Genomic DNA, 16,343 nt, shown 5'->3' with positions numbered 1-16,343 from the left:
GTGCAAATACAGGATACAATCCTTTTATAATCTAGATTTTTTTTTGTTGAAATTGTATGAAACAGCGTGGTTTAAGTCTAAAAAAACGACGATGTCTTTACTAATCCACGTAAGCTCCAATTCAACACTCTGGCGATCGAAAAAAAATTAAGTGGATGGAAATGCAAAAATTGAAAAGATGATGATTTGATTCGCTACACTTTAAAAATCACGTTAAAATTGCAAATTCAAAATAATTCGTGATTTTATTTACCAAAACTCCTATTTTAAAACTAAACTAGAAAATCTCTTGGGTGAGTCGGGATAAAGTGTGTAGAAATAGGAATGATGGTGGTCTTGGGGTTAGTGATCTAAGAGCATCCACAATGGAGAGCTAAGGGTGGGCTCTTAAATGTGGTCCCTACATTTTTGAGCCCACTCTCCACAATGGGAAAGCCCACCCCTTGGCTCTCTAATTTCTTTTTTTATTTTTTTAAATTTTATGGTTGTTTTTAATTAAATTTTACTTTAAATTTAACAACTCAAATTTCATTAAATTTAAAAATTAACCATACATTGATTGAAAATTAAAATTGCAATACAATTAAATGGATGAAATGGAGCAATTTATAGAAGAAAGAAAGAAAAATAAATAAACAAAAGGGCCAAACGACCGATTGAAAAATAAAATGAACATTAAATTTAACAACTTAAATTTCATTATTAAAATAAAAATCTAAAACTACATTGATTGAAAAATAAAATTAAATTACAATATAAATAATAATTAAAAATTAGAATTAAATGTAGGATTATTTTGAAGCTACATTAAGTTGATTATTAAATCTCACATTGAAAAATTTAGGATTCTCTACAATGTGTAGTACACTATAAATAGTGAGGCTACATTAAGTTGAGTATTGAATCCCACATTAAAAAATGTAGGATTCTCTACCATGTGTATGTAGTACACAATAAATAGTAAAACTACATTTAGTTAAAATTAAAATTTTAAATGATTTTTATATAAAAAACAATTAAAAATAGTTAAAAGTTTTTTTTTAGGTAGGCGGTGCGTTGCACGTGCCTACCTAAAATACCGTCTGAGCCCGGTGTGCTGGGGTGAGCCGGGCGCGCGAGCCCAAGGCTCGGCAATGGGGAGTGGCACGCAAGAGAGGTCGTGCCCAATCTCCGAGCCCGATTGCGGGTGCTCTAAGATCTTTTAATTTGGCTCTTCTCTGTAAATGATTTTGGAGGTGGATGAATAATAAAAATGCTCTTTGGGTGAGGGTACTCAATTCTAGATATGGGAGTATTAGAGACTGTCATAGGGAAAGATATTATGCTACTGTTGATTATTTCTGGTGGAGGGATATGAATGAGATTTTCAAGGGGGTTGTAGGAAAAACCTTTTGTGAAAACATCTATTTTTCTGTTGGGAATGGTATATCTGTTCTTTTTTGGGATGATCCTTAGGTTGAGGGAGGTCAGTCTCTAAAAAATAGATTCAGGAATCTCTATCTAATATCCTCTTAAAAGGTTTGTAAGACCATCTCCAATGGTACACCAAATTCCATTTTGGTGTACCAAAACCTCTCCAATGGTACATCAAACCCAAACCCAAAATGGGTTTGGGGCCACCATTTGAATAGTGTTACACCGAATTTGGTGTAACACTATTCACTACACCAAAACACTTTAATTAATTTTAAGAACTACAAATTAACCCCTCTTCTTGCTAGATACTCCCTCCGTCCCGGCTTTTTGTATCCAGTTGAAAACGGCACGAGTTTTAATAAAGTGATTGATGTGTTGTGAGTGGAATAAGGGTCCCATATTTTAGGTGAGAGTTAAAATAATTAAAGTGGAGTAAGGGCCCCATCTACTTTTACTAAAAATAGAAATGGATACCAAAATGTGGGACGACCAAAAAAGAAAAGTTGGATACTAAAAGTTGGGACGGAGGGAGTATTATTTTGTTAATTTAGTAGGTTTAAATGATTAGAATGAAAGTTAATTATTTTTTGTTAATTTCGTAGGTTTATAAGAAAGGAATGAAAATAATAATGTTGGTTATTATTTTTTTGGTTAATTTCGTAGGTTAATTATTTTTTGTTAATTTCGTAGGAATGAAAGTTAATTGAACATTTGTGGGAAGTATATACTAATTCCGTGTCTTGAATTTTATGTGGATGTTGGTTTATTTGTTGTATTTTATTTTCAAGTTATGTAATATTTAATGAATTTTAATGAATTTTATTTTAAAGTTTAGGTTTTTTTGTTGCTTATTTATAATAATAATAATAATAATAATCATAATAATAATAATAATAATAATAATAAAATTAATTTTCGTATAATATTTATTTTAATATGAAATTGTTAATTAACAAATTGGGGCAAATGTATAATTTAAAAGAAATACATAGGTATGATTGAAGAAGTATAAAAAGTAAGTGGAAAGAGAATATTTAAAGATTATTTTTTTGGGTTTGAGTTTGGTGTAAATGGTTGGAGAAGAATTACTGTTGGATGTGACATATACTGTAAAATGGGTTTGGGTTTGGTGTAAATGGTTGGAGATGCTCTAAGGTGGGGGAAATGAGTTACTTCAGCGAGGACTCGTGGAGCTGGTCTTTCAAGTGGAATTATGCCTTTAATTTTGATGATTTTCTTGAATTTTTGGATCTTTGGTATCTTGTATGCAGTGTATCTGTTAGGCCTTCAATTCCTGATGCGTTCTTGTGGAAAGGGGCAAGCAATGAAACTTTTTCAACTAAAGAGATGCATTCCTTGCTTTCACAGAGCATCATTTAATGAGGAAAGCATTCCTGTGGTTTTTCGCAACATTTGGTCGAGGCATATCCCGAGCAAAGTTTCTTCTTTCACGTGGAGGGCTCTTCAAGATAGAATTCCTACAAGATCCAACCTGTTGAAGAGAAGAGTTGCTTTTTAGAACGATGATTACAGCTGCCTATTTTGTCAATCTCTTGAAGAAAACTCTGACACATTCTTGTCTCTTGCCAGTTTGCTGATTCAATTTGGAAGAGTATATGTTGCTCGCTCAAGGTCCCATTCCTCTCTTCAACTTCTCTTTTGAATCATTTTTATGAGTTTGTCAACTTGGGTAAGAATAAAGACACAAAGATGATGTTCAATGTCATTTGGCAATGTGCTTGTTGGAAGATCTGAAAAGGAAAGAACGATAAGATTTTTAATGAAGGGTGTCCGGATATTGGTAGGATTATTGATGGCAATTTTATATGTATCTGGAGGTGGTTCAAGACGAACTCTCCTTTTGATTTTTGTGTTTCTTTTCATTATTGGTTCTCTGATCCCATTAGATGCTTCCCTTCTAGGATATGCTAGATGTTTTTTATTAGTGTGTGTGGACACTCCTCTTTGTACTTTTTGATCTTGAGTACTCCTTGTACTCATGTTGTTTTAAATATAAAAAATTTTGACCTTTCAAAAAAAAAAAAAAACTAAACTAGAAAATCAGTTTGGTTTAGGTTTAGTGATTTCCATGATGTTGATTTCCCTTTCCATCAGTTCGGTTTTGATCTTCGATCAAATCTGTTGATTGTTGACCTTGTAATTGGATTGTATTTACACTATTTTAGGAGTGTTAATAGCCACAATCCTCAACAAATCCTACTAAATCTAGATAAAATTAAAACTTAGTTTTCAATAATCTTCGACTGTTAGCAAGGGAGGGGGGAAAGGATATGTAAAATTGTGGAGCGGGTGAGATTAAAGCACCAATCATCAATGGTATGAACATGTGTATTTATTAATTCTGACATTGATTGCTTAGAACTTGAGATTTGATATATTTATCAACTAAAGAAAATGATAAGTATATTTTTGTCATTTATAACCATATAACCGATTTGAACTTCTTTTTGTTATTAGATAACAATTAAACTTCTTGTGCATTCACCGCATACATCATCAATTAATCAATTCATAGTGTGCATGTATTGGTTTAGTGGTAGGTAATTAATATTCAAAACCTGAGATTTTGAGTTCGAATTCACCGTGACACGATCTTTAAATTTCATTATTTACTTATATAATTTATCAAAAAAAATAATAATTTATCTTCAGCTTACAGACTTCAAAGTGAGATGCTCAATATTATGAAATTTGTCTTTTAATTAAAGGGCGTTATTATACTACAAGTCTATCTTGGACGCACTTGGTCTTTGTCATTTTAGCTATAGCACGTTTTGACCTTACCCCAAAAAAGGAACTATTTTCATTTCTTAAATAGACGTGATATAAATCAAAATCCCCACCACTAGCAATAGGCAATAACCCCAGAAATGTTATGAAAACAAACAAACACTCATTAAATGCAGCAAGTAGAGAAGTTAACAAAGAATATCTATACACAAGCAAACCAATTTTTGTTTATTGTATACTTCTATAAATCCATCATCACAGTTGAGTATATATATGTATGGAAATGTCCCCAAAAAGAGGCATCAAAAGGGTATATAAGTCCTATATCTCTCCCACATTGCCCTTCGTCTCCGATCTCTAGTTACACGGTCTTAAGGACGCCTTGCGGCTCCATAAGAGCTATCAAAAATAACGTGATCATGCAGTTTCTGCACCGTGCTATCGAGCTTTCTGTTCAATGTTAACTTTCTTTCCACCATTTCTATGGAAGCTTTAAGAAGGTAGATGCAGTAAAGAAATGAATGTGAATAATATCGTCTATGATATGTAGAGATACCCGACGTTTTCCCCCAGAAATCAGCTGGCTTGTCTCTTGAGGAATGGTTTCTGGCAGATCAGGAGCCTCTCGTTGCTGTTGCTCTCGATCTCCACGACTCGTGCATCCCATTTCAGATGCGTTGTTAGAGATCTTGCAAACTCAATAAGAGGAGTGGTGTCCCTCAGAATCAACCATCCCTGTGTTTTTTCACGTTGATCAGCATATCGAGAGAGCACACGAGTAAAATCTTCACTCTGTCAGTTTCACTCAGTACTAAAGCAACTAAATCTAGACATGAATGAGAACCATCGATCTAAAATTGAGCTTTTAGATACGAAATGCAAACTTGTGCAATCTAAATGGTCCTGTCTCAGATCTTGATTATCCTATCCATTTATGCAAATCATGAGGCAACTCTACTGTCATTTACTGCACACATTTATATTTGAAGATCCATATATTGTTTCATAAATCATCATCTTGAAGTAGAAAATATTACCTCTGGACGAAGTAAGCGATCTATCTCAGCAAACATATCTATCATTTGGCATTTTGGCTGCTCAGAAAATTCAAGAGAGAGAAGTCCTTCCGCGTGAACTAGATCATACGTCCTTGGATACGATGGAAACGGTTCGCACCTGCCAAAAAACATATAAACTTCAAATACATTGAAGATCCGAGGAAGATGACAATTGAAAGGAACTTTTCCTCGGATTTATAATGGCTACAAAAATTCCAAAAATACAATGCTGTCTCAAAAGAAGGAATCAAACTATGATTAATATGTAATGGAAGGCAAGAATTACCAGTTATGTAGCACGCCAATAAAGCCCCGGTCGACTATTAAAGGGAGACTGTTACGACCGCTTGTAGGAACCACGTTCATAACCCACACAGATTTCTTAGTCTCTAATAAGGCAGCATTAAATCCTCCCAAATGTGCATTCATGTCCAGCACATTTCTCAGCATGTTATAAGGCGGAGAAGGATCTTCGTCGCCAGGCCTCTTTGGATGATCTGAAAATATGAGCGGTGAAAGCAGAGACCAGAAATCTTGGACGGCGGATTTCCAGTTTATAGAATCCTCTGCAAACTCTTCCGCGCTATAGCCTACACGAAACAAAAATGAAAACATTCAGGAGATGCTAATAAAAGGTAACACGACGTGTATTCCGCACCAAGCAGTCAGTTCGAATCAACGAACACACTAATGAAACCAGTAGGGAATGTAAATGTTACCATAACGTTCAAGTTCAGCTGAGGTCAATGCCGCCTGTGAAGGCCATTTTCTCCTTTCTTCAATGGGAAACCAACGGCGATTTTGAGTCCCTCCAATGCATGCTGGGAGTGGTCGATAATACGGGGTCTCTATATCATGGCTCTTACTACACAGAGAAAAGGAACCACTTTTCCTGGAAACAAGAGCAAACGTTTCCTTCTGAGGATGATGCAATCACTTGCAAATGCAGCCATCAATTTATTACTATTATATAACAACACAAGAAATATTCACTTTCAGAATAAAAAACAATATTTCATTGAGCTGCAGTGATTCATTTCTAGCCCTGCTTACCTTTTGGAGTAACAATTCTTCTTACTAGTTTTCTTCCACACAACAGTTTCGTCTTGCTGTGGGAGCATATCCCAGCAGAGATTTTCTGCTGCCAGGCGCACTGTATCCCATTTTTTCAGGTTGGCTTTGTTGCGTAAGGAACGCTGAGAGTTTATAATGGGATCGGTCCACACAAAATATCCACCAGGCCGCAACAATCGATCAACCTCAACCAAATATATGCCATCTGCATTAAATGAGATAATACACTTAAATCGTAGGAAATTTATTTTGAATGGTGATACTTTCCTCTGTAGCCTCTGAAACAACACTAGAGCATTTGATTTGTAATTAGAGAATAATTAGAGATCGGAGCAGAACTCGACTCAAGCTCATTACAATTGCATTACTTTGCTTTATCAGTATAGCTTTTCATGTAAGCTTCTACAGTTAATGTTCAAAAAAGGTACGGTAAAGTTTAAAATAGCACAAGACATATTTTCTGAAGGAAACACTTGGTTACAGAACAAACCGTGAAAACTATATTGATCATGCAGTTCTTGAAGATTCTGAAAGCAACAAGGCAAGAATCATCTTTCCAAGTTTCAGAACCGATGCTTCTAATCTTATGCAAGTGTTCTTGGAAAACAATACAAGTTTTCTAGAGAAATTAGGGATCTATAGGGCATGAACCGCATTTGACGTAGAAATTGCAAAACCTGAAGCAAATATTCGAGTAAATATAAAAAATAAAAGGAGGTTCTTTAAACTTTTTGGGATCTAACTCAACAACTGTAATGTATAAAATACACACAGAGGTAATACTCAACCTGAACCGTATGTATCTAGCAAACAATCAATTAAATGAATTTTGTCTATGATGGCATTAGTGCAAGAAAAAAAATTGCATCTAAACAGTGAAAAAGTTTTCGCTTCATTTTACCATTAATTGTTTCACATGTGAATTGACCAGAGAGTAATGATTGAAGAAAATTTTCTTGTCTAATCTGAAATGCATCTCTTTTCCACATAGTAATCAAGTAACTTCTAGAATATTTTCTTTCTAACCATTAAAAAATATAGACATTTAAAAGAAGAGACAATAGAGAAAAAAACAAAATAGTTACAGAATCGAGAGTACCTTTAGTGTCCCAATCAACTCGACATCTTGCACAATGAATCATGTCAAACGATATAGATGGATACGGGAGCTGCTTAGACGTAAATGAACCAATCATTGCTGGGAGACCCCTTTCCAGAGTTAGCTGAACTTGACTGCCTGACGCCTCATAGTTTGCTAAACACATGGTTAATAGTTGGTACGAAGATAAACGTGCCCCAAGACTACCATAACCACATTCTATGTCCAGGATTGTTCTGACCTGAAAAAGGGAACAAAAAATGTATATTCGTATTTCAGAACCCTGAGAAGAAGTTATTAAGTATGAAACACATCAAAGATTGCCACATACATAGTCTCATGCTGTAAAATATAACAACTTGCTAATGCAAATGATCTGCCCCATTCTGCTCTTATAATAAAATGCAGTACTAAATGCATGATCAGCCGAGATGTGAAGATCCAATTAACAAGGGCTCAAATGCTTTCAGCGAACAAGGTCATATCACTCCTCATAAATGGCTAGATAGACAAATATCAGGTAACTGCTAGATCACTGTCATGCTTTCACAGCATAATTTAAGTATCGAATGATCATTATTTCCCACATCTGCTGCAATAGGGGCACTTCACTCAAAAGGTGCTGAATCATGCAAAGAAAAATGTATGATGGTTTCCACTTACTCCAGCTTGTATAAATGAGGACTCATTTCTAAGCCCAATAATTTCTGCAATTTGATGAGAATAATCTTCAACATCAAAGGTAGAAGACACCGAACGAAAGGAAATCTGGTCTTCATCCAACATCATCATCCTGCGATCACACGATGGAGAAAAGAATAAAGATATCAGATAGAAGAAAGACCCAAGACCAACTTCAATTCGGCTTATGAGACTCACCTCTTAGTCAAACTACCAGAAGACAGGACCTCCTGTGCTGTAATATTAACATTCGCAAACCAGATTATATCTTTTCCAGCAGGCCACCGTAGAGGAATCCTATAGTTCACAGGTGGAAGAACCAAGCAGTTATGCTTCAACCCGTGCACACAATGGCGGCCATATTCTTCGCCCCCAGTGAATCCCAAAGCAAGATTCTCCGAGACATTGAAGCACGGAACATAGTTCTCCGACTCCTGAGAACAGTACTCTAATTCCCTAAACCTCGAAGAACTAAGAGAAAGCTCCCCAATTTCATACATGTCGGAGACCAGCTGCTCTTGAAGTCGCCTATATCCATGGAATACTTGACCTCTCGATGTTGAGGCTATAGAAAGCGACCACCAGTATGAACCAGTCAGAGCAAGAATCACAATGACTACTAAACTGAATTTGATAAAGGAGAGTATCACTTTCTGCCAACTCCTAACAACCCCTGGACTGAAGGGGTCCGATACAAAGCCGTGCTCCCCCAAATTGTGAGTCGAAGACGGATGATTATTTGTGAAAAGAAAGCGAAAAGGGTTTTTCAAAGACAAATGGTGTGTGGCATCAGCTCCATTTGGCTGAATTTTCACATCTTCCTTCTCCAACCTATCTTTCTTCTGAGAATCCTCCCAATAATCATGACTATTCCCCGAGACTCGCCCACCGCCACTCAATACACCCCTGTGAAGAGGCCTCGACATCTTACTCACTACCTAAACAACTCCAGAAAGGAATGATCACACAACAGATAAAGAATCAATACCAATCAAAACAGAAAAAAAGAAGGAAAAAAGAAAAGAAAGGGAGGGCAAACTGATATTATAAAGAAACTGGTGAATTTGGAATCCCCTATTTCCAAATCTGATACTAGATCCTCTAACATCAATATATATAGCACACGCCGTGATTTATGGAAAACACATAGATGCAGATACATGGCGTGATTTGTGGAGAATACATAGATATCAAATCTAAAAGAGGAAGCTTTGCAGTGTACATGTGACTTGAACTAAAACTAGAAATGGGAAATACAGAATCCAAATCAAGAAACCAATATAAGTGATAAATTAAGGAGATATCTGAAAAACACAACTAAGATTCCAGTTACTGAAAATAAAAATCACTGAATTGAAGGTGAAGTGAATTCAGTTCAAATCACTCCCAAAACCAAAACGCAAAACCCATTTGGATCAATTGCACCAAATGAATCAAAAACAAACAGAAAAGAACAACAAAAATTCTGGGCGTCAGTGTGTACCTCAAAAGATGCAAACTTTGCTAGAAACAAGAGAGCCCTCACTTTCAGCTAAATTCTGGGGCAAGTTTTCATGAATTTCTCATAACCCAAGGTTTATTTGTCGTTTCTCAAAACCCTCCATCACCCCTTGATTTCACACTCTCACACTAAAATTTCACACTTAGCTTCAGATCACATTACTGAATGGGAGCAGGAAATTCCAGCTAGAGAGCAGAGATGAAGGAGAGATTGCAACGAGGTGGAAAGGGGTTATATATATATGCATACAAATTGGTGGGACTGTGAAGAAATTCTACTGCGGAGTGGGATCCAATCTTATCAGAGGTGGCTCGGTTAAGATCTCTCTCTCTCTCTCTCTCTCATTAATGTCGAGGTTCGTATGATTTCTTATCTAAATGTCGACAATTGTATTTGAGTTAAATTTATTTTTCACTTTGTCGAGCTTTTATCATTTTTAATTGAATAGAATGTAAGTACAATCCGAATATTTTGGTTCTTTAATATTCATCTAGTTTTGTTTATTTATAGAAGAGTAAATTCACTTGTATATGCATTTATATTTAGCGAACCGACTTCTCTAGAAGTGATTTTATTATAAAATTAGATTGTGTGAATATTTTTTTGATAGTTTACAAGTTAGTTTGAGGTTTTCTTTTCTCCATCGAATTGAAAGAAATTTTAATTGGACTATTATAGAAGAGTAAATTTTAAAAATATAGACTTTTTTTCAAAAGAAGAACAAATGTAAGTAAGCCTTCAAAATTAAATACGGCGTGCGATCAATATGATTGTTTTTTTTTTTCAGTTGGAACATGATGGAATTATAAAGTGCTCATTATTAACAATGTAACTATAATTGTGAGCATTAATAAGTAGAGTTCAATCACATTAACACAAGTCTTAATTCATGGGGTGGGGTAATAATAAAAGATGTTCGATTCTCCCTAAAGAATTATTATTTCGTATAGGTATTCCTCAAAGTTAATTAATATATTTATGTAATATACATAGACTAGAATGATAAAACAAAATGAAAATTCAGGAGAATAAAAATGTATACATACAATGCACATCTTTATGTCATATATATTTTTTTAATCATATTTTGGATTTTAGATATTAAATAAAGTTAATTGTTTGGCTGGATAAGGAATTGCATGGAGTTGTCAATTTGTAGTGGCCCGCCTGGTTTCGGTGGCATATTGATTCTCGAAATATAATTTTATAGAAAAAGATTAATTTTTAAATTATTACATAGTATATAATATAGCATTTCGATTTCGATATTGTAAAATTTATATGAAATTATTGTAAAAAACGTTGTCATTAATGGTTAATTAAGACTAATCAGATAGTCAAACAGAGACCAAATCTCGAGGAAATTAAATCTAAAACTCTAGCTACTAATAAGTTTTTTTTTTACCTAACAAATGAATAATATGGTTAAAATCCTAATCACGCCATATAAATTCAAGGTCAAATTTTTTTGCGCAATATTCTGCGCAAGTTGAAAGTCCAACTGTTTGGACTGATTCTTTCCCAATTTATGTGAAAGACATTGTATATTCGGGTTTATAATTATCATTAATTTAACTATTTTGATATAGTGTAATGGGCATGATTATCTGGACTTAAAGTAAAAGTTGGATTTGAACCAAACTATATAAAACGTCTATCTTTTTACGAGTCAAACAATCAAGGCAAACGCCAAGCTAGCATATGTTTGTATATACATATATAAATTTATTTTATTTTTAAAAGAATTACTATGTTTTGTATGTATGTATATAATTACAACTACAAATTGCTTTTAAATCCTCGACGTAATGGTCATACTTGGAAGTATTAGGTTGAGTGGGCATATTCACCAACCTTAATAAATGTGAACACGTCCAAAATAGTCACAATCAGTTTTCCTAACATTCAAAAATAGCTGGTAATATTTTGGATAATGATACGTAACATCGAAATTTATATGATTACGAGATCGCCCAAAGTGGCGGAGGCAATAGAAAATTGTACAATTTCCATAGTTTTGTTAAATTAGAAGTGGAATTGATTATGCCAGCTAAGTTCGAATTTACCAAGATTGAAATTTAAGACCCATGCATTTAGAGTGTAACGCGGTTGTGAATAGGACAAGTTGGACACTAATATAGTGATCAAATAATTCAACCCTTTTTAATTACTATTATACTGGTTGAGTCAAACTTGGACATGATTCACATATGATTAATTTTGACTAATTTTTCTCAATAATAGGTGGAATAGTAAGAATCTTTATTTCAAATCAATAATTCGTTATATATTAATGAAAAATAACAAGAGGTGATTAGTTTACAATTATAGTGATATCTTTTAAAAATTTATAGTGATATACTTAGACACATCTAGTTAATAAATAATATATATATAGTCAATGTATGATAACAAAAAATAAATATAAATTGAATATATTATGGTACTGACTAAATGAACTTGAAGTAGTCATATATGAAATTGAAACGTGCCGAAACCCATTTAACATTAAATAGGTCACCAACTCGCAGACGGCGCTTCCACTAGCTACAGTTCAAGAGATATAGTAATACATATGAAACATATAAAATATATTTTATTAAATGATACGTATGTTATTTAAAGTATTAAAGTGGGTGCATATAAATAAATAAATACATTTAAAAGCATATATATATATATAAGTAGGAATGCATTTTGCACCCATTTTAATTAAATTTATAATTAGAAATAATAAATTTTAATTAAAAACTAATAAACCATAACTATAAATTAATATATTTAAACTTTTAATTTATTTTTATTAAGTAATTATCTATATTAATTACTCCAATTATTATGACTGACGATTGCTGATGAGTTTTTTCGATTTTTCAAATACATACATACACGAATAATGATACAAACAAAACGCGTATAATGAAATCGAAGTACAAATTGAAGGATTAATTTTGCGTTAACCCCTCGTTTGGTTTTCAGTAAAGGATTATATAGAATAATTTGTAACCAAGGTATTTAGCGTGGATAATGACAGATTATTAATACCGAGTTGGTGTTTGCTATCATGGCTAAATACAGAATATCCTGGTTTAAGTTAATCCTAGGGGGGAGGTGGTATTATTAATCCTAAGAAATCTGGATTACTAATACTGGGTCGTGAGATTAAACCGGGCCATCCGCATTATTACTAAATAATACCAAACACTAGACTGATCTGTACTAAATTAACTAATACAGTGTATTAGCCAATATCAAACACGCCCTTAATATCATAACTTAACACAATTTATATTGTGAAATGGACTATATAATTTCTTTCTTTATTTCTTATTGAAGTTATTAGTTCGAGGTGGCGCAAAACGAAGGATGGGTGAACTGTAATACTATAGAATATGATGGGATAATATTATATTTCGAAAACGGGTGATGGTTTAAAAAATCAGAATAAATACGCGAATAATAACATTCTGTAATGAAAACAAGACAAACAATAAATTCGGTAACGTGTAAATTGGCGGTGACTTGTAATAAATTTTGAAGCACTAAATTCAGAAGCAGCAAAATAATATGCTGATGTCTTCACTCGTGAATATGTTTTGTGCCTTTTCACACTGCTGTATGTCTCCTTGTCTACTTTTCGTTTCTATTCAATCCTAGTATATACACTATATATTTATGGAAGCAAATAAATTAATTATTATAAAATCGATTTATCGTGTTATTTGTACGTCTTTACTGTAAACTTACATATAGTCTATGTTTGCATTTTTTTTCCATTTAATTTTTTCTTTTATACACAAGCTACAAATTGCGATTGTCGTAATCAAATTTATAAATTATATAAAAATTAAAGGTTAAAGGCATTAAACTATTTTTTCTATGATTTGCAATTTCGACCAAATTCAAATTGACGTGGCGTCACGTGAGCTGCTATCCATGAATATGATATCAAGAGGGGCGACTTTAATTTATTTTAAGGGATTTCTTTTGTCTATAATTTTAATCGAATTTCAAAATATTTTCCTCAAATTAAAACCATCCATGCTTGAGATTAAGAGTTTTTTTTTGCTTAATATTCTAAAAAAAACTTCGAGTTCTCATCAATTATTAAAGTATTTGAATCATGCGACTACGAATTGTCCTTCTCGCCTTTTGAAAATTAAAAAGCGTTAAAAGATGGAAGATAAAGTTCATGATCTTTTTAGAAAAAAATTGTGGAAAATGAAACTCATTATACTAAAATTTGTGTATTTTGGTGCATTTAATCAAAAGATAAAGCCCAATTTCTTAATTTCGTCCCCTTCATTGAAGTTAAATGGAGAAATAATAAATTAGGATTTGATTTTTATATAAAATATAAATTTGTTGGTCCCAATTATTTATGATTGTAAGGGTATAAGAGAAAAAATAAAATGAAAAAAGAAAATAATTAAAAGGGATTACATTTCAGTGATGTTCACAATTGGTGCTCGCAAATAAGTGTAGTTTTCGCATATGTGATATGGATTTTATTTGAGTGCAAATGGAGTAACAAATATAATAAATTCATTAGTTTCTTTGAATAAGGACCTGAAAATAACAATTATAAAAACATGAAGAAATATTGTGATAAAAAATTGTACAAATATCTATTAAAATGAAACGTATATAAAAACTAGCGAAGCTTAAGAACGTGTTTTGTCAAAAATAAATAAATAAATACTTTCTCCGTCCCACTAAGTATGGCCACTTACTTTTAAGTATGATTATTAAAAAAAAGAGTGATTAAAGAATAAAAGTGATACAAAATAGTGGAACTTATAATTTTTTGTGAGATAAAATGTGTGTTTCTTTTTTATTTTTTGTTTTTTTTGGAAAATGATCATTTGTATCGATACAGTTCAAAAATGACAAAATAGTCATGTTAAATAGAACAGAGCAAATAAGTATATCTATCATTATATGTCAAATTAATGCTTAAGGAACATATGCCCACCTTTAATAAATAATTATTTTTGCATGACAAAACTATATATAGTTACTTTATTTTTAAAATTCAATAAATCCTTAAAGCAATACAAACACTTATGTGATTGTTTTGACAGACCAAAAGTTCATCACACTGATACTTGATACTTCTTTTGCAGTGCTCTATCTGTTCCGACTATCTTGAGATTTTTTTTGCCACGAAAATTAAAAAATATATATATTTTATGTATAAATAAAAATAAAAATAAATTGTCAAATAAAAAAATGTCTCAAGATAGGTGGGACGCCCAAAATAAAAAGTGTCTCAAGATAGGTGAGAAACGCCCAAAAAATAAATAAAGAGTAAAACTTTTACCAAATAAAGAAACTTTTGTGTGTGTGTTAATTTAGCGGTAAGTGACTAATGTTTAAGGCATCAAGTTCGAGGTTCGAGTTCATCATGGTGCAATCTATAAATTTCTTTATTTATTTATAATTTATCAAAAAATTAAAGATTATATTCAATAGTATATTTTAAACCCTTGTGTTGAAAATCCGAATATTAGACTAGTACACAAGATTTCCCAGTACCTCGGATATCTATGAGGATCAGCCATTTGTCGTTTCCACGTACTTCATGCAATACGAGGGTTTTGACTCTAGTTATTTTATTTGTGAAGTCAAATCAAATTAAACAATATACCAGGTTTCTTCGCTCAACGAATTATTAATTACTAGTACTATTTAAAACTTTTGTCATAAAAATATTACTACTTTAAACCACGTAAATTTCAATAAAAATGATTGAATGTATTCACTTTAAAAAATGTCGTGATCCCATATAAAGTGTAATATTAATAAGGATTAAGCCTACGTTTGATCGAGTGTTTTTAGAGGTTGGAAAGAGAATCAAGTAATTGAATCCATTACTTGTTGTTTGGTTTGAGTAATGAGATAATCATTACCCTTACTTGAGGGTAATCCAATCACCCAATTTGTTACCCCAATCTCTTACTAATGATTCATTTCCATTGTTAAACCAAACACTCAATAAAAGTAATGGTTATTGTTACCATTCCACTCCTTTATTTGATTTCATTCTCTTTCCATTCCTCTACTTGAACCAAACGAGCATTAAGTAGTAAATACACTTTTAATATTTACTCCCTTCGTCCCATGAAGCACGACCCAGTTTTCTTTTTGGTTTGTCTCATGAATCTTGACTTGTTTCTAAAAATAATAAAAAATTTATCCTTTATTCACCTTTTCACTTTTGCACCTACCACACTTAACACACAAAATACAAATTTATTAATTCTCGTGCCGAAAAGAACTGGATCATGCTTTATGGAACGAAGATAGTATATCTAAAAGACATATAGATCTCTAATGTTATGTTTTGTGCAATTACATCTTTAACGTTTATAAATTGAGGAAAAATAACGTTAACAAATTGGGGCAAATAAGTCACTTTGTCTAATGGTTGTGAATATTATGGATGTTTACTTTGAAGGATTACACTTGATAGATAAAAATAATTAGGATAATTTCTTTTGACTTTGATTGATTGAAACTTTAGGATATCCCAAAAAACCCTTGATTATTTTTATCATTTAAGATAATATTTGATTTTTATATATACCTATAAAAATGTGAAATTGGAAAAATCCTAGTATTAAGGATCAAAATACTCAATCATGCATCTTATCAATCATGTAAAGTAAATGCCCCTTAGGAACTTATTTGCCCTAATTTGTGACGTTAGAGGTTTATTTTGTTTCTAATATAAACATTAGGGGTATTTTTTTTACTACAT

General features: G+C 32.5%; 2 protein-coding genes across 3 annotated transcripts in view; both read right to left on the bottom strand.

The window, feature by feature from the left end:
* Positions 1-16,343, bottom strand: part of LOC131010909 (14-3-3 protein 7) — a 76,822-nt gene that overhangs the window by 46,415 nt on the left and 14,064 nt on the right. The gene's annotated exons all lie outside the window — the stretch shown is intronic.
* On the bottom strand, positions 4,309-10,026 carry LOC131010874 (probable pectin methyltransferase QUA2). 2 transcript variants are annotated; one of them, XM_057938564.1, is made up of 9 exons: positions 9,563-10,026; positions 8,278-9,017; positions 8,062-8,191; positions 7,399-7,639; positions 6,279-6,504; positions 5,945-6,117; positions 5,512-5,815; positions 5,205-5,343; positions 4,309-4,902 (listed from the first exon to the last, which is right to left on the bottom strand). In XM_057938564.1, the coding sequence occupies exons 2-9, from the start codon at positions 9,003-9,005 to the stop codon at positions 4,744-4,746; spliced, it is 2,100 nt and encodes a 699-aa protein (XP_057794547.1). In that variant the 5' UTR covers positions 9,006-9,017; positions 9,563-10,026; the 3' UTR covers positions 4,309-4,743. The 2 variants fall into 2 exon arrangements, with proteins under 2 accessions (XP_057794547.1, XP_057794546.1); XM_057938563.1 differs by having other exon boundaries at positions 8,278-9,025; positions 9,563-9,975.

The sequence above is a fragment of the Salvia miltiorrhiza genome, chromosome 2 (assembly GCF_028751815.1).
Source record: "Salvia miltiorrhiza cultivar Shanhuang (shh) chromosome 2, IMPLAD_Smil_shh, whole genome shotgun sequence".
Lineage (NCBI taxonomy): Eukaryota > Viridiplantae > Streptophyta > Magnoliopsida > Lamiales > Lamiaceae > Salvia > Salvia miltiorrhiza.
The sequence above is the reverse complement of the archived record's forward strand: the minus strand, read 5'-3'. Positions and strand labels throughout refer to the sequence as shown.